The sequence below is a fragment of the Lagopus muta genome, chromosome 14, assembly GCF_023343835.1.
Source record: "Lagopus muta isolate bLagMut1 chromosome 14, bLagMut1 primary, whole genome shotgun sequence".
Taxonomy (NCBI): domain Eukaryota; kingdom Metazoa; phylum Chordata; class Aves; order Galliformes; family Phasianidae; genus Lagopus; species Lagopus muta.
In genome coordinates, this window is record NC_064446.1 from 8,220,762 (window position 1) to 8,239,099 (window position 18,338).

The 18,338-nt window shown below is 55.1% G+C and overlaps 3 protein-coding genes and 1 long non-coding RNA gene across 4 annotated transcripts; 2 read left to right on the forward strand and 2 right to left on the reverse strand.

Annotated features, from left to right (window-relative positions):
• The first annotated feature begins 432 nt into the window (after positions 1-432).
• Positions 433-4,863, forward strand: IL17B (interleukin 17B). The gene is given in 4 exon segments (XM_048960678.1): positions 433-3,861; positions 3,934-3,995; positions 3,998-4,004; positions 4,097-4,863. Coding segments are annotated over 4 exon segments (786 nt in total). The 5' UTR covers positions 433-3,403; the 3' UTR covers positions 4,356-4,863.
• Positions 4,864-4,977: 114 nt separating this feature from the next.
• On the reverse strand, positions 4,978-7,774 carry PCYOX1L (prenylcysteine oxidase 1 like). The gene is made up of 6 exons (XM_048960677.1): positions 7,684-7,774; positions 7,358-7,564; positions 6,917-7,091; positions 6,628-6,839; positions 6,400-6,540; positions 4,978-5,799 (listed from the first exon to the last, which is right to left on the reverse strand). Exons 1-6 carry the CDS (start codon positions 7,772-7,774, stop codon positions 5,141-5,143), a joined length of 1,485 nt encoding a protein of 494 aa, XP_048816634.1. The 3' UTR covers positions 4,978-5,140.
• Positions 7,775-7,789: 15 nt separating this feature from the next.
• LOC125700258 (uncharacterized) lies at positions 7,790-9,000 on the forward strand. Its single transcript, XR_007379825.1, has 2 exons — positions 7,790-8,195; positions 8,354-9,000. It is a non-coding gene; the product is annotated as an uncharacterized LOC125700258 (long non-coding RNA).
• Positions 8,981-18,278, reverse strand: GRPEL2 (GrpE like 2, mitochondrial). Its single transcript, XM_048960679.1, has 4 exons — positions 18,175-18,278; positions 15,275-15,443; positions 14,472-14,553; positions 8,981-13,101 (listed from the first exon to the last, which is right to left on the reverse strand). Exons 1-4 carry the CDS (start codon positions 18,234-18,236, stop codon positions 12,746-12,748), a joined length of 669 nt encoding a protein of 222 aa, XP_048816636.1. The 5' UTR covers positions 18,237-18,278; the 3' UTR covers positions 8,981-12,745.
• Positions 18,279-18,338: the final 60 nt, after the last annotated feature.

The following is an 18,338-nucleotide window of genomic DNA, read 5'->3' on the forward strand; positions in this document are numbered from 1 at the left end:
CCTGGCGCTGCTGGCAGCTGCCTCTGGGCCAGGATGTGCTGTCAGGAGATGCGGGGTCCCCCAGGGCCGAGCACACACGGAGCTGCGTCCCGACACCAAGCCCTGGCTGTTCTCTGCAGCACAAGGGAGGGCCGTGGGCACTGCCTGCTCAGGGCTGCCAGCAGGGTGCCGTCCCACTGATGGGTGGCTGCAGAGGGCAACTGACCCCGCACGAAGCGGCCATGTCCTGGCTGCCCCTTCCAGATGTGTCTTTATGTTTATGCAACCGAAGGAGCAGGCAGAACACAGATCTTTTTGTTTTTCCCTTTTTTGAGAATGGAGAGTTTTAATTCCCACCAACCAACGTTTTTTTTCCAGCGAGCTTAAAATAAGCCCTTCTGGTCTGGGTGGCTCCGGAGCCGCTCGCACACCAGCACAGCGTTTGTGCAAATATGGATGTGAGTGCCGTGCCGCGGGCGGGTGCTACCTGCAGGGCCACGGGGACGTGGGGGCCCAACACCAGCACCACCAACTCCAGCTCTCCTCCTGGCTCCGGCCAGGCCGGCTCGTTGCGGCACGCTCATATCTGATGAGTGGAAAATGTTGGTCATGGGAGATAGGAGGATGCTGCAGTCGCAGTACTGCTGGCTCCGGCCGCATCTGGGCACACGTACAGGTGCTCTGTGTGGCACTGCGCAGTGGCAGGCTCCCACCCAGACTGAGGGTCACAGCTCTGCTTTGCAGGGAGCAGCCACACGGCTGGAGATGGCTGAGCTCTGGCTCAGCTGAGGGCAGGACAGTGGATCTCATGATGGATGGTTACAAAATACGCGCCCTGGTCTCCTTTGGCTAGCAGATCAGATCCACCTTGTCTGGGCACTGGCTCCCAGTCTTCAGGCTCCAACTTCCATCACGGTGCCCATAGCAGCAGGCAGGCAGGAACAAAGCAGGGAGGCAACAGAGACAAGCATGGACAGCAGAACCCAAATCATAGCCCTCTCCCCTATGGTGTCCACATAGAGGGGAGCCCTGGAGAGTGTCCAGCCCTTCCTTCCATCACAGGGGCACACGGCAGACCCTGCGCACCCTGCTCTGGGCTGGGCACATCTCGCAGCCACCCCAGTGCAGTGCCCTCCCAGCCATGCACCCCGGCTCCATCCCTGGCTCAAGGCTGGTAGAGAAAAGCCACCTCCCCCAGCTTATCAAATTTGGCCATGTCTGAAAAGCCCTGGTTTCCTTTTCACCAAAAAAGATCAAAACTGGGTAATTGGCTCCCATCGTGGATGCCTCTGAGCCTCTCTCATGTGTAAACAGCATTGCCGAGCGCTGACACAACGCAGGCGGCCGCGCAGCCCGGCACCCTCTGGGCATGGCCAGGGGCTGCGTTCTGCCCTGCGCTGCCCTGGGGAGCACACAACCAGCGTTGGGTCCCAGGCAATAATGCAATAATGTGGGTGCAGGTGGCTGCAGAGCAACCAGGCCCCCACCAGGCGACAGAGGTGACACTGCTCGTTGACTGTGAGATGCCACAGCCCTGAAGCACTGTGCTGCTGAATGCCCCTGGGGATGTCAGCGTGTTTCCTGCGGCAGCTCTGGGTTGTGGTAGCCAAAAGGAGGGGAGACACAGTAGGAGGAGGGGATGGCTTTCACCCCGTTTTCTGGGTTGAGGCCCAATTCCTGGACTGGGAAAAGGAAGTGGAAATTTCCCATTGCCCTACGAAGCACAAAGGCCTTCCAGCCTGTGGATGGGGGGATGTGGAGCAAGCAGAGGGCATTGCTCCAGTGGCAGTCCCAGACGTGGGGCAGCAGACTTCAAAGCTTAAAAGGTGCCCCCCGAGGAGCAGGGAACAGCACCAGGCACCTCTGCAGTGAGCGAAGCTGGGGGATTTGGGAGGGGGAGGAGGAATGGAGGAAGGGCATTGCGCTGCGGTTGGGTGGAGGACAGCACCACCGTGCGGTACAGCATCCTCCTGGCTTCAGGGACAGGGACTGCATCCCTCCCCCTGCTCTCTACACCTCCTTTATAGGCACCTGCAGTCCCCAGCCCCGGGGTCAGCACCTCCCATGCCTCAATTTCCTTCACTGCAGCACCCCCAGGCTCGGCCTGTGGATGCAGCACAGCACTGGGGCAGCATCCCCAGCACACCCCTAGGACACCCACAGCTTGCAGATCAGGGCACAGCCCCAGTCACAGCCGTCAGGCTGCAGACAGCAGCAGGGAAGGGTCTGGTGACAGATAGCCAGGGTGCAGGATGCAATGGTGCCAATGCCTCGCTGATGGTGTGAGTCATGGGGGTTCATGAGCACAGCAGAGCTGCTGGTGGCACACACATCACTGGGGACCCTCAGTTGTCTCCACAGAAGCTCCAGGCTACCTGCACACTGTGCCACCAGCATTGCACACAACCCACCGTCCTCCTGCCAGCACCTGCTCCAGCAGTGCCCCCCAGCCATGGGGGCTGTCACCATGCTGTCACTGCCAGCAGAACCCCAGACCTTTCTCTGAGACAGGTTCTGCCCCTGAACCTCTCTGCGTTGCCTGCTCCAGGAGGGACAGCCAAGGTTGCTGCAGCCAGCACCGGGGAGGAGGCGGTGGCCGAGTCCCAGACCACGCTGGCCCTGGCCCTGAGCTGCTGACACCTTGGGGACGCAGCAGACACACCTCCGGGGAAGCGCCGCAGGGCTGGGGCTTTCCCTATTTAGCTGCGGGGCTCGGCTGTGCCAGCCGCACTGCGGGCAGCCGTCCGGCCCTCCGCCGCCATGGAGCGGGCTCCCAACCTGGTAGGTAGCGTGCCGCGGCGCGGGGCTGCCTGTTCGCTTCCCTTCTTTAATGCCATTATGTACAAGCGTGTTTGCGGGTGGCTACCTGGCTCCGTTTGCTTTGGAGATGCTCATCCCGGCCCTGCTGGGCCCGTCACCCCACTGCATGGCACGGAGGGGACAAAGCGGGGAGCGAACCTGCAGCGGCCTGAGGGAAGCGCGGCACAGCCCAGGAGCGCAGCTCTCTGCCTGGACCCTGCACGCACGCAGGACGGTGTCACAGCGGGACCACGGGCAGGGTGTGGGGCTGCCTCGGCCGGCTGCAGCCACACGGAGAGCAGCACTACAGAAAGCAACTTTGTTCGGCACTGGGCAGCATGCCGGCTGCCGGCACACGGAGCTCGGCCCTGCGAGGCCGGAGGGAGAAGGAGAGGAAAAGGCACCTTTCTTTCTCTGTCCTCAGAGCACAGAGGGAGAGGAGGATTTGGATAAAGATCTCATTCTTGCGTGTCTCATCTCTAAGGCTCCTTGTAAATGAAAGGAGCCCCAGGTACACCCTGAGCTTGGTGTGTGTGCTTGCTTGGGGCATGGGGCCACCTGGGGATGCTCAGGGCAGGCACAGGGCCCTTTGGGCTCGGCTCCCTGGACAAGGGGCTCTGCAACCATGGGTTATACCCTGGGGCTTCCCCCGACCATGTGCTCACCACCCAGCATGCACGGTGCCACCCCAATGCCAGGAAATTGGGTGAAGTGTCCATCCCCTAAGCAGGGATGCATCCTTTTGCACAAGCTCTGCAGCCTAGGGCAGCCACGCACTGCACTCCTTTCTCTTCAGCTTCTCCTCTGCATCTTCACCTTTGCCATGGTTCTGGTGCCAGAAGCCAAGGATGAAAGCAGAGCAGCCAAGGGGAGGAGAAGGGGCCCTTCACGGCTCCCCATGGCCGCTCCCGCCCTGGCCAGGGCCCTGGACGACCCTTACACTCCAATGGAGGACTACGAGCGCAGCATCCAGGACATGGTGCACCAGCTGAGGAATGGCTCCGAGCCAGGCGACACCAAGTGCCAGGTCAATCTGCGTCTCTGGAGGTCCAACCGCAGGAGCCTGTCCCCCTGGGCCTACAGGTAAGTGCGGGGCAGGGTCCTCAGGGCTGGGGAGCTCTGGCAGGGCCGTACACACTCATCCCAAGTTAGCAGATGCAGGAGTGACCACAGCTCCAGCATCTCAAAGCAACCACGATGCAGTGCTCCCCATATCACCTGCAGTGGTACTGCCCTGCCCATCCCCAGCCCACTGTCCCCATCCCACCTGCCAGTCTCACCATCCCCCTAACCTCCCACTGCTTTCCTTATCCTCCAGCATCAACCACGATGCCACGCGGATCCCGGCAGACATCCCCGAGGCCCGGTGCCTCTGCACTGGCTGCATCAACCCCTTCACCATGCAGGAGGACCGCACCATGGCCAGCATCCCCATCTACAGTCGGCTGCCTGTCCGGAGGCTGCTCTGCCAGGCACCAGGCGAGGTGGGGCACAAGGCCTCCGGGAGGAAGAAGTGTCACAAGAAGTACCAGATGGTCATGGAGACCATCGCTGTGGGCTGCACTTGCATCTTCTGAGGCTGCATAATGAACGCCCAAAGTCATCTACAGGCATCTAAGCAGCTTGCTCTTGCTTATCAAACATTGCCAGGCTCAACACTGGGGCAAGGAGTGCCCCCAAGGGCTCCCCAAAATCCCCCTGCAAATTCCACCAGGCTCAACCTGGGCTGGGGACACCCAGTGCTGGGGTAGCCCTGCAAGCAGCCCAGCACATCATCCTGCCTCTGGCCTCGCCAAGAGCTTTTGAACCCCCAGTGAAAGGCCAAGGAGAATGGAGGGGGAAGGTCCTCACCCACCACCCCCAGCCCCACGTGCAAACTGCAGCCCAGGGCCTGGCGTAGAGGCAGGGGGTGGGGAGCAGTTGATTTCTGGGGGAAGCTGAGGCAGCTTTTGAGGCCCTAAATAATAAAGTGCATTGCTGGCCCCCGTCTGACCTGCTCCATGCCTCAGCCCGTGGTGCTGCCTGGGCTGGAGAGGCTCTGCCCAGCAGCGAGGAGCAGCAGGAGCAGGGTCCTGCTACCTGCATGGCCTTGGCTTTGAAGCCCTACGTGGTCCCTTCCAAAGCAAGATGACCCTTCATCACAGCGCATCCCAGTGCCACCCAAGGAGGAAAAGGGAGAAATCTCCAGCGCATGGCACAGACAAGCAACAGGGGCTGTATTCCTGAAGGAAAAACATGTTCAAGTCATCTGGACACAGCCTGTCCCTCGCCCCCTGCCCCAAGCCCCATGGTGATCCCAAGGCAATAAATACACCCCTGCCCACTGCAGACTGCAGCTCCGGGCCCACCACCACCCAATGCGTCACAGCTCAGTCTTCACCTTGTGCATCAAGTCCTTCTGGTCTATCTTCTCCAGGTCCTGGTACCAGCGGTTGTATGCTAGGAGGGCCACATTTTTGGCCGCCACGGCAATCATCTCCATGGAGCTGGCCACCCACTCCACGCCGCTGAGGTAGAAGAGGTTTTCATGGAGCACGATGGGCGGCAGCGACTTGGCCGAGTCGTAGCGGGGGTGTGACTGCCACTCCGTCACCTGCACCGAGTAGTAGGACCTGAAGAGGGTCTTCAGCTGCTGCTTGTCCAGCGGCTGCTCAGAAAGGACCCTCCACACCGCCGCCTCCTGGGGCTGCTTGCGACGGAACGCTGCTGAGACGTTGACAGGACAGATGTTGTCCATGGCGTTGAAGAAGAGGGTGGGAGTGTCGGTGGTGAGGATGCTGGCGAAGGGGAAGAGCTTGGGGTCAGGGAAGCCAAAGTAGGAGGAGTTGAGGTAGCCGTGCACCACGGAGGTGACGGAGGGCTGGAAGGTGCCAGGGAAGTTGTCAATGGGCGGCTCAAAGTTCTGGAAGCTGAAGTTGCTCCTGCTGGGGTGTAGGGCAGTGCTCACCACCACCATGTCGTAGAATGCCGAGCCCTGGCCTTCGCTGCTCGTGTAGTGCACCTGGTACAGGGCTCTCCCCTCTGAAGAGAGATAGCAGATAGTGGCTATAGCACTGGCCCCAAGCTGTATGGTCCCCGATTTTTTTTAGCACTGCCTCCAGCCCCTGGTTTTCCAGTGCTGGACCATAGAATCTGGTGGCTCTGGATGAGTTGCTAATGCTTTAGGGCAACAGAAAGCATTTTATGGAGCCTGCGAGAGAAAGCTTCTAGAGAAGTTCATGAGGGTGAGAAAAGGAGGAGAGGGTCAAAGCTGCCCTTCACAAAGCACAGCTGTCCGACCTTCTGCTGTGCTGGAGCATGGATAGTGCCAGTGGGAACCTGGCCCAAAGAAGGGACCTAAGGGACACGAAGGTCTGCAGGGCAGGGCCAAGCCTCTCAGACAGACAAACAGCCTCTCAGAAAGACTAAGAGCCTCCCAGAGCCCCCAGTATCCCCACAGCCACCACCACCCGCCTCACAGAATCACAAAACCATTATGGTTGGAAAAGAGCTAAGATCATCAGGTCCAACCATCAACCCATCCCCAGCAAGCCCTCCCTCTCCAGGTGCAGACCCACAACCCCAACGCCAGCAGCACCCATGGGTGCACAGGGCCAGAGCAAAACCCGCAGTTGGGCTCACCCAAGCTGTGCAGAGAGACACCCGTCACCCTGCCGTGGATGACGTTGGCTTTGGTCAGCTTCAGCAGGCCCGAGCACACCAATTTGTTGCCTCCTTCCACCGCCCACGTGCTGCCCTGGGCCCCCGCCAGGGACATGGCTCCTGGGGAGAGGAAGGGGAAGGCGCTCAAGGCCCCGCTCGGGGAGGAACCCCGGCAAGGACGCTCACAAGAGGGCAACGGATCCTCACCCGCGAAGGCGGGCACCAGCACCGACTGGCCATAGCTGGAGCGCAGCACGGCTGCAATGACGTCATCCACGAAGCGCTGCGTGACGCCCACCTCCAGCAGAGCCTCGGCCACCGAGCGCTGCGTCATGTTGACGAAGGCCTCACCCCCCAGTGAGCGCAGCAGCTCCTCCAGGCTGGAGAAGGCGTAGCCGTGCGCCTGGTACTTGTAGATCCTGTGGGGGGGATGGCAGCACGGGGTGAGGCCCCGGCGCCGGGGAGAATCCCTCTCCCCACCCAGCCACGGCCCTACCTCATGAACTTCTCCATCACCTCCTCCACCCACATCTGCAGGCGCAGGAAGCTGATCCCGTAGTGCCACCAGAGCCGGAAGAGGTTCAGCAGGTACCAGTCGGTCTCCTCCAGCACAAAGTGCTCCCCGCTGAACACGGCGCTCTTCCCCGGCACCTCGCGGCGCTGCCTGAGCCCTGCGGGGAGCAGAGGGGCCCACCGGGCGGGTGGTGGGGTGCGGGTAACGGGGTGAGCGAGCTCCCGCGTGGGCACCGGGCAGCGTGAGAGCCCACGCGCTCGGGCATCCCACGGGGCGGCGCCGCCTCCGGACGGGACGAAGCGGCGGCGTTCTGAGGTCCGCCCGGAGCCCCACGGTGCGGTCACGGCGGGCTTGGGGCGCTGGGACACCTGGCGCCCATCGTGCCGAGGTACCGCCGCGTCCCGCCGATCACACGGCACTCACCCAGCGTCTTGACGAAGTCCTGCACGTGCAGGCTGAGCGCGTGGATGGACGCGGCCCGGCTCTCGTACTGCTGCTTGTTGACGGTGACTGTGGCCAGCCGGCCGCCCACGCCGCCCTGCTCGTACACGTCCAGCTGCACCTGCGGCCCGAAGTGCTGCTGCAAGAAGTAGGCGACGGCCGAGCCGCCCAGCCCGGCGCCCACCACGGCTGCGGGCAGAGAGGGGCGGCGGTTGGCGGCGCACCCGAGGCACGGTGCCGCAGCCCCGCCGGGCTCCGGGCTCCCCGCCCGGCTCCCCCCGACCCGACCCGACCCGACCCGAGCCTACCGACGCTGCGAGGCGGGGCGCGGGCGGCCATGGGGACGGCCAGCAGGGCGGCCAGGGCCGGCAGCAGCAGCGCGGCGCGCGGCGGGGCCATGGCGCGGGCGGCGTGGGAAGCGGCGGGGCTCGGCGGCACCGCCCCTCGCGGCAGGCACGGCCCCGAGCCCCCCGGCTGCGAGCACGGCACGGCGCGGCCCCGCCGCCTGCTGCCCTGCGCTGCGGAGCGGAGCGCGCGTCAGGGCACGGGGCGGTGCGCCGCGTTCCGTTCCGGGGGAGGAGGCGGGAGGACCGCGCGGCGTCGGAGCCCCGGGCAGGGCACGCCGCTGCTTGTAGCCCTGCCGGCCCGGGCTGAACGGGCTGCCGTGTCTGCGTGCTGACCGCGAGCGGAACGCCTGCGTTTGCTCACGCTGCAGACGGGGGTGGTTGCGGTTTGCAAACTCCCGACTCTCGCCGTTGCTGCGGAGAAAACCAGAAGAACCAGCGGTGACTGGCATGGCAGCAGCTAGCGGCATTTCTTGGTTAGTGAATGCGCGGAGCGATGCCATCGCAGCTGTTTCCAGGCCAGGAGGAAGAGCCTGATCGCGAGGGGATGGTGCTGCCAGCGGCTCAGCACAAAAATGCAGCTCTTCCCCCAGGACGGCCGGCTCTTTGCAGAGTTGTTTCTTTTTTTCCCTAGGGAGAAGCACACGCGGCACGGCCAGGCCTGCTGATATTAGCACCTTCAGGGCTAAGGCAGAGCCTGGAATGGATAACAGGACATCGGTGCAGAGGGGGCGGGAAGGGAGAATGATGCCAGCTGCAATCACGGCCGTATCAGAAAGGCTGATATTCTCCCCAGCACGTCCTTGAAAGAATAAAGCACTTGGGGATGGCATGAGACCTGGAACAGTCCTGTAAGCACAGCGTGTTGCTACTGCACATCTCACATACAGGGAAATACACAACGAAACGAAGCAGTGGGGGAACAGAATGACAGAGATGACACAAGACAACATATTTCAACTGCTAAGAGTTGTGCAGGATGAAGCACCTGAGGCAGGCAGAGCGTGATTCCTGCCCAGCTGTCCATGGCAGGAGTTCCAGGAGCAGCAGGCACACAAACCCTTGGCAGCTCACTGGTGGAGGGAGGATGACTTCCATGCTCACTTCTGAGTCCACCCAACAGATTGTTCGTAAGATGTCAAAATAAATCAGTAAATAAATAGAGGTGGAGTGTAGTCCTTGCTTTAGGTAACCAGTTGTAGAACAGCCCTTTCAATCCACAGCACCACTTGCAATGAGTGGGAAAAGAAAGGAAAAAGCAGCAATTGCAATTCTTTTTTATTAGCAAACGGACAGTATCTGGACATGTAAAGAAAATCAGCCCTTTCCAACATTAACTCAAATGTTGTTGTCAATTACTTGCACTGGTCCCACTTCGAGTCTTCCTCTTCCATATAGCCAGAACCGCTGGGTAAGCACAGCACAGAAACACAACATACAGTATATATATAGGTTTCTCACCCACCAAAATGGACTTACAGTTTCTGAAGATTAGCAACACTCTGTTCATTTGACTTTGCAAGTAATACCAAAACATCTCATGTTTTAAAATAAAAAAACAAACACCACAATATTCACAATATAAAACTTAAATACAGTTTTCAAAAGTGAGAGGACTTCTTGCAGCCACTGATTTATCACAGCTGTTCTCTTCCAGCAGCAGCTCTGCTGGGGAAGAGCTGAGAATTTAAGGTCCACAAAGCGACATTCACATTCTGCACAGCTCCTGCTCAGAGCCAACATGGTGGAAGCACTGCTGCAGCCCCGGCGAGGAGCCAGCAATGCTCAGTGCAGGGCTGCCCAGCCTCCCACGGGCAGCTGCAGCTCCACGCCTCACCAGCACACTATGGGTTACCTGCTCTGCACTCCCAGCTCAGTTGATGGCTGGGTGAGCAAGTGGAAACCAGCACGAGGTACAGAGGCACGCAGCACTCGCCCTCCTCTGCTATTCCATCCCTTCTAACTACCTCAAAAAATGGTTTGCATAAAGTGACAGCAGGGAAGAAGCTCACGGGTCAGACTCTTTGGTGTCACTCTGCAGAGCACCCAAAGGGGACTCATCCCACCGCGCTGTGTGTGAGCTCTGCACAAACAGGGAAGCTACACAGAGGACAACTGCACTCCACCCTTAGGCAATCTCATCTGCAATAAGAGATCATTAAGTGTGCTTGAAAGGCAAGGGAATCCAATTCTGCCCAGGAAATGTAAATTCCGTGATGGAATCCAGGTTTGGTTCTTTCATTCCCCTTTCACAATTCAAAGCCAGCAGGAAATCAGGACAAACAACAACAGTCTTTGGTAACTTCTGCAAGAGCCACTAAGCACTACTTATATCTTGCAATAACCATCATAAAGCCTAATTAGATCTACAGAAGTTTCACAGATTTACAAAACTGGGGCACAAACTGGGAAAATAGCTTGGGAGGGGTTCAGAAACACTGCACAGGAACCTGAGCCCTCAGATTCCTGCTCCAGCCACACAGCAATGCCTCAGTGCATTCAGATACACAGTTAACCGATAACCTACTGCAGACACACAGGCAGTGACTGGAGTGCATTTTAGGGGACTTCTTAAGGCAAAAAAGGGTGAATACTAACTGAGGAGACAGGCAGGCCTACCAAACAATCCAAGGGAGCACCAAGCAGACGTAGCATACTTTCACAGTCAGGCTGCACGGTGGGTCAGTTTAAAGGTGCTTTGGATCCCATCACTTTTGGCCACCTGCTACTTTAAGTATGGCTCAGCTAAGTTGCAGCCTTTCTATGAGAGAAAACAATCTCTTACATAAAATGCCTGCATTTCTGTTCAGTTCCTTATAAATAATCTTTCACATCACACATTCATTTCCACAGCTGGCTCTCCCCTGCTGTTTGCAAATGGCTCTGCTGATCTACCAGGGTGTAAGGAGGCAGAGGAGAACCGAGCTGCTCCTGCTGAACATACAGCTTCTGCAGAAGAGGCTGCAGGCAGTCACGAGGCAGAACAAGACTCGTATTGACACCTCACAAATTTCACCTGTTTTGTGTCTTGGTTAACAGCATGATCTGGCCACTCAGTTGGCATGTCCAATGAGCAACACAACAATCCTTTGTAACTCTAACATTTCCAGCAGAGCACTGAATAGAGCTTCTTCCTAAGTGATGTGCTGCTGCCATGAAGCACTGTCCCAGGGCTGGAAGCTGAAGTGGCTCTCTGCACACCTAACCACACAGAGGCACAAAACCACTCCGGGTCACCCACATACAGCAGTCACCAAAGCAGCCTGTGTGAAGCATACCACAACAAGCACCTCCCTAAAAATTCTATGATGACAAGCCATTAGCTGTGTATGTTCTGTGTAAAGTCTCCCCATGCGAAGTAATGCTGATAGAAGCTAACTGGAGGCTGCTTTACCCTGAAGTCCGTCATAAAAGGACTACAAAACCAAAGCCTGCAAAAGGAATGGGAGAAGAATGAGCTTTCTTCTAAACCAGTGATGGCACCCACCACAGTAAAGAGCTTTTGCAATCAGATCTCAAATAACTGCCAGACCATAGATCCAATTCCAAAAAGTAAAAAGGCAGGAATTAATGAATTTGTAAGAAATAATCTGAAAACCACCATGCCTGGGGGTTTTATATAGTGCAAACCACAGTCTGGCTTATGTAATTCTTTTGTCACTACACTGCTTACTGCTCTCTCAAGGGTTAAATTCTGATCTTAATGGGTGACTGCATCCTTTCAGCTGAGATAAATGGACTCCCTGGCAAAAGGACCTCTGGGAAATACATATGCCATACTGTGACAACAACATGCCTTCAACTAGGAGGATGGCTTGAGGTCAGCTTTCAGTTCCCCTGCCTTCTGCTTCTCGTCCTTTCTTCCTTCCTTTCTTGTCCCCGCTTCTAAAACTGTTTCAAGGACACTTGAGACTTTTGTAGAAAAGATTTTCTTCTCCTTGTGTCAAAAATAAAACCAAACGGTTTCACATTTACTATGAGTACACAAGGGTGGAATCTGAATGTCAACTGCAAGTTAGTGCTATCTGAGTACCATTATTGGAGAGCCTGAGAAAATAAAGCAGTCCAGATTTCCTACTTAAGGGCACATCTCCATCTCGCCAGCAGCTGCAACAAAAAGCGTATCGTTTATCATGCTTGAAAGATGCACAAATACCCACCAGGGAACAGAGATTACTCTCCTCTAGAATACACTTTTTTGGTTGGAGAAAGAGAGATCTGAGAGGAGTTTCCCGGCTCTACCAAGAACCATCACTCCCTGTGTTACCTCTAGGAACAAGGAGGCAAGTTGAAATTTCACCTAGAAAACAAATATTAACGCATTGACACAACATCTGAATTCTCTTTACAACCTCAACCTATTCAACTGTAGCATGACAGGTTTCATTAATTCAGGATTATTTTCCTGAAATGACATCAAAAAAATGGCCCTAAATGTCACCCCAAGCAATCAATCCTATTGACTCCCACCGAAGGGGCCTGGAGACAAGGGAAGATACCCAAATCGGCCTGATAATAATACTCAGCCCTTTGAGTTTTTCCTCTTCTGAGTGCTCTGCAAAGAAAAAGCCCCACCACATCCCTGTGAGGTAGGTCAATAAGTATTATTATATTCCCTCAATACAGAAACACAACTGAAGCAGAGGAGTTACTTGCCTGAAGGCCACTGCTGGAATCTGTCTCAGAGATGCAGCTGAGAGACAAGAAGCCCTAAATCTCAGAGAATTTCTGTTTCTTTCTCTTTCTCCTTCCCTATCCAAGTTCTAACGGAGAAATGAGCATCAGAGAACGGGCTGCAATGCCACATTTCTGACAAATAGCTGAACTCCTACTACTACTCCAATACTCCAAACAAGATCATTAAATACACAAGTACCTTATAATTAACGGCAAAACGACTGCATTATGAAGAAGCCAACGCACGATACCAATCTAGCTTAATAAATAAGGAAAGACATGCAGCTGCAGCTGTCACGAGCGCTGAGAGCTCCTCAGCCCAGTCAGGTGCCAGGGGGCAAGCCCACGTTCACTCCTGTGCCTCCACTGCCACGCCAACAAGCGCGTGTCTGATGGTGCGGCCGTGCAGTTTGTAGCCATCCTGAGTCACCAGCGCTATGGTGCCCGGCTGCATGCCCTCGGCTGGGACGTGGCACACGATTTCGTGGTCGTACGGATCGTATTTGTCGCCAACAGGGCTCATCTTCTGAAGGCCGTGTTTGGCAAACACACTTTGCAATTTGGCCTCTAGCAGAGAGAGGCCCTCGTAGATTTTCTGGAGGGTTGGATTTGGATTTGTAGGCTCTGCTTCTCCTGCAGCGCTCTCAGCAGTCTTCTCCAAGATATCTGCTACCTCCACAAGGTCCCTGCAGAAACTCTGGATCCCTACAGAACAAAGAAATAAGAAAATAATGAAGGGCAACATACAGAACGTACAGAGCTACAGTGCCAATGCCAGGCAAAAAGTCGAGGTCTGGAAGCCACATGTCCATGCATACAGGGAACAAACACGGGGGAGGAAAGTGAGTATAATATGAGATCACTCACTTGTACATCCACAGTTTTATTCATAAGGTAAAACCTCTGTGGAAGGACTGGATAATATAGTTGGTCATGAAAAAAACCACAGCATTTTTCATCAGAAAAACCACCCATGTGGGATGTAGATAAAACACATTTACAGAATATTGAATCACACAGTGCAGAAATTTCAGGAAAACCAGTTTCTCCTCACACTGATGCCCTTACTGGAAAGATACATCAGGAAAACAGACAAGAGAAACAATAGTTCAGTGCTGCTCGTGCTTGTAGATACATGTTTAAACATGTACAGAATGATAAAAGTGTGAAGGAGGGGCAACAAAAAGCAGACCAGCCACCAACCCATCTCCTTTCACACCAGGGTCTACTTCCTACTTTAAATGCTCTACAGATGCCCTGTGCTCCTATTTCATGAGTAATGTTAATAAATTCCCCCCCCCCCCCCCCCCAAATCTAAAGCACACTGCATACAGGAAGCTAAAACTCAAAACAAGCAAACAAACAAAAAAACCTCACAAATAATGCTGATTTTCCCAGAACTCAACAGCCATTTTGTAGCACAATGGGAACAGATGTAGCTCTAATTTGAAAGCCATTAAAATTAACTAACAAAAAAGCTTTACATGTGCTATGGAAAACAACAGTTTCTCACTCTCGGAGCTGGCAGAGCTGGCAGAGAGCAGTGACTACACAGCAGTTTTCCCCCTACACCTGCCTCCGTCCCCAGCCTGCAATCCAACTCACTCCACTGACGCTAAAATGTTTATTGGAGAAATTTTAAAGACCATCTGATAGCAACCACCCCCCTTTGTCCCAGACAGGATGCACCTCCTAAAAGCCAGAGCAGAGGAGAAGAGACTGTTAATATAGAATAAATGTAATAAAGGAGACCACAGCTTGATGAAAACCCACAAAACAACATCCTGTGAGAGTCACTTCTCAGCACGCAGAAGAACCTGCAATTTCCATGAAGTGAGCAGAACTACCTTCAACAGCACCAGGCCTGTTGTATTTAGAAAAGTCCATAAAACCATGAAATAACACAGCTGGGCACAGCGAGGAGTAACACCCAGACACCAGCAGACCAGGCCAAACATCATGCCACACTTTGCAATGAACAAGAGCAGGACAGAGGGGAGAGAAAAGCCGCCGATCAGCATTCTGTGCTCAGGCAGGCTCCTGCAGCACACACAGCTCTGTGTCACTGTGCTCACCAAAGAGCTTGGCATCTTCCACAAACTTCTGCGTTCTCCTCCGGACATTCTCAGAATCTGCCAAAGCTTTCCGGTACCGTTCCTGTAACAGCAAAAGGAGACAGTGACATAAAACTGATTTTTCTGACACAACTGCAATCCTTTAGATACCACTGAAAAAGAAGCCATTACACACCAGGAGGTTTGCACTGGGCTCCAGCATTTTCATTAGAACGTGCAAAGCCAATCCCTCTCCTACTGATTAATCAGCACAACTGCAACCCCCTCAAAAGGCCCAAGGTCAGGAGCACTGAGTGCTCAGCACATTGTCAGGCTGCTGCTTTCTGCATGACTCACTGCGCACACTGAGATGCTCCTTTCTCCAGCAGGCAGGTCTTAGCAACAGATCTGTAACAAGCTAATTTGTCACTTGCTGAAGTACTCTGGACAGTTATCCCCAGAACTGCCCTGTGCTGCAGTATTTATTCCTCTCACCAGCCACCAGAGCTGACTTCTCAGACAACACTGACCCAGGATGTTACAATCTGTGACAAAGCTACTGACATTCCCTCTGTACAATGCTGTGAAAGAATGTGACCACAGCCCACCTCTGACATACAGTTTTGCCAGCTGAGATCCAGCCGTCAGTGGCCTGCTCCCAGGAAGTACTGACACCTGGTGTTTGTAGGGAAGGCAAAGCTGCTCTGAATGCTGTCACAACACAGTGCTGCTGTGTGCAGGTTATGGCTCTAATAGAACAAGGCTGAAAGTGAAAGTCAAGGGGCCCAAATGAAAGTCAGCAACGCTACCAGCTGCAAACTCACAGTTAAGTCTCGAACTTGCTCTTCCAATTTGATGGCTTTGTGCTCTAAGGCACAGTCAGAAAGGGGATGCTTCGGCTCATCACGAGGATCTTCAGGCCCACACTCATCTCCTGTACTTCTCTGCTGAGCTGCAGTGCTGAAAACACACAGGGACTCCCTGAAATACAAACTAGTGACAAGAAAGGGAAAGTTAAGTTCCAACACAGTCAAAAGAAAGAATTTCAGTTTAGCATCGTTACTAAAAGCAGGCACACAGGATTCTGGGCAACATTTTAGCTCTTTTCAAAGGAAACAGGCAGCTAGCACAGAGAACAGACAAATATTTTGAAGAAATCTTTTTAGATTCATGTCACTCTATGCCACCTCCCTGACATACCTTGAATAGAGTCAGATTTTGACAAAACAATCTATTAGTTGCACTGTTACTAACCTCCCACTACAGGTGGTCAGTAGCAGAAAGTAAACTTCCAAATTATTTTCGCAAGCTGTTCTTGAAAAGGAGGCAGGCATTAGAGATGTTTTAACAAACATGTGAAAGAAAAAAGACTGGCTAAGGATGGGTCCATGGCCCTCACTCCAGGGAGTCTCTTCTCTGTAGAATGAAGACTCATGGAGTTAAACCAGCCAAAACCAAACCCAACAGGAGTGCTTTCTGTCCAGTGTGCTCAAAAAACCTTGCTGGGCCATCAGATGAGCACAAGTGTCAGTACAAAAGAGAAGACATTGTGCAAGGTCTGGAGAGATGTGGGAAGCACAATGTGGGAAAGGGCAGAGGCGTCCCCTTTGGGTGCCTCAGACTGCTTTACCTGTGTGACCAAAGCACACTTTAAGAGATATACCTACCCAAAGACCACCAAGCACCTCCTACCACTCCCTTAGCAGCTGAGGTGTGCCCTCATTTTATCTTGAATGAAGGGTTGTTAGATCTCCCACAGCACTAATGACAAACTGAAGATATCTGCACCTACAGTTTTTATGGGAGGGCACATAAAACACGATCTGTGCACCAAGCAGCTCCTATTCCTATTATGCACCAAACGCAGACCTGAGTGTTTCTGCTCAGTGCGTTTGCTCTGGTGTAGAACATTCCTGGCACAGATCATTAAGGAACCAGGTAAGGGCTTGTCAAGGTGTGCCTTCCAATCAGCTGCCATTCTGGGTTCCCACAACGCCAAAGAAGAGAGATCCCAACACCCAGCAGAGGCTGCACAGAGACCTGTTTGGGGCACAGCACCCCACCTCGAGTGATGCCTGTCCCACCCGTTTTGCTGCCTGGTTAACAAAGTTACAGAAAGAAGATTTGGCCAGGAGTGAGGGAAGAGAAGTAACGCATTTGCCATGCCTTCAAAATCCATGAATGAACCTTTAATAACCGGAAAGCTTTATTTGTGGGGAAAAGCATGGCTGTGGTAAGCACTAACTCAAGCCCTGTCCTTCATCTTCTTGTATTTCATTTGGAGAGCTGCAGAATGGGAGGTCAGCCCTGCTGCAGATGAGTCAAGGAAGCTGAGTTCAGCTAAGAAAGCAGCGTTGCTAAGCACCTCACAGGTTAGATACCTTCAGCTTAAAAAAAAACAACACAATATAAGCAAGTTAACTCTTTTGCATTCAAGAAGTGAAGCTGACTGAGTCAATTCCATATGCAGGTGATTCACAGCACACAGACGGGTGTGTTCCAGTGCGTAGGAGAGGGCCATGAGCGAGCTGTGTCTGCACTCGGGGGCCCTGCCTACGTGAAGCAGAGAGCTGCCGGCATGGAGCGCTGTCTCCAGCCAGTGAAACCAAGCTGCAGAGCACTAATGAGCAGCGCGACGCCCCGGGTGCCATGGGCTGTTCAGACAAGCCTGCCTCAAAAGTTGGAGGCAGGAAAAAAGAACCGCAGGCTGACTCCAAAGGGAAACTTGAGGAGTGTGAAGCAGAACTGAAAACACCGCTCAATTTACTTCTTCCTTGAGGATGAAAGAAACGCACCACTACAAAGGACGAGTGCTACTTACAGCCTGTCCTCTATCTCCTGAACACAGTCCTGGTCGCAGCTGCCCTAAAATTAGGTGGAATCCCACAGGAGGAAGCTGACACATCCTGAGGTGACAGACGTGGGGAAGCCTTAGTGGGTGTGAAAGGACCATAGCACAATGCCGGTGTTCAGAAAGATTTACAGACTGATGTCAGAGGGCATGCAGATAGATGGAGGGGAGATGCTGACTGCAGCCACGCAGCCAAAGTCAGCTGTCCTTAAAGATCAGAATTCTCTCGATGGACACAGGCCTGCATTCAGAAGGCGTGCTGCAGGTGCACGGCAGCTGTCACACCTACAAGGCGAGTGGGAGGCGGCAGGGCTGCACGGTTAGTCAGTGCTTCCATTAAGGCATGGCTTTATTAGTTTGTGCAGCTTCCAGTTCTCTCCAGAGGAAAAAAAGAAAAACGCACAAAAAAACCGCACCGACACCAGAATAAAGGACCATCCATTTTGTTCGCTTTCCTTTCCAGCTGCCTGCGTTTTATTGAAATTCACTGCTCTTCTGTAACTCAGACCCACAGCACCCCAACCACGCCTGCCGGCACGACGGGACACGACGGCCGTCCCCGACCCGGGCACCGCGGCACAGCCGCGCTAAGCGACCGGAATCCTGCGTCACGCACACGGCGCTTCGCCCCCCGCGCACAGAACGGCGGCGGCCCGGCCGCGGGCACGGGGACCCGCCCCGCAGGAAGGGCCAGTGTGCACGGCACGGCGCGGCTCCGCGGGGCGGCCCGGCTCACCCAGCAGGACGGGACGGGACAGGGACAGGCCCGGGCCCGCCGCGCCGAGCCCAGCCCCGCTCCGCCGCCACGTCCCGTCCCGCTCCGCTCCCCGCCGCCCGCCCGCCCGCGGCCGCAGAGGCCCCGCACCCACGCACCTGCCCTGCCGCGCCGCGCCGACGGACAGCCGAGCCGCGGCCCGCAGCGAGCGGCCGGCCATGCTCCCCGGGCCGCCTGCCGCCCCGCCGCGACTACAGCTCCCGGCGCGCCCCGCGCCGCCCCGCCCCGCCCCCCGCGGGTGGTGCCGCCGTGTCGCGGGCTG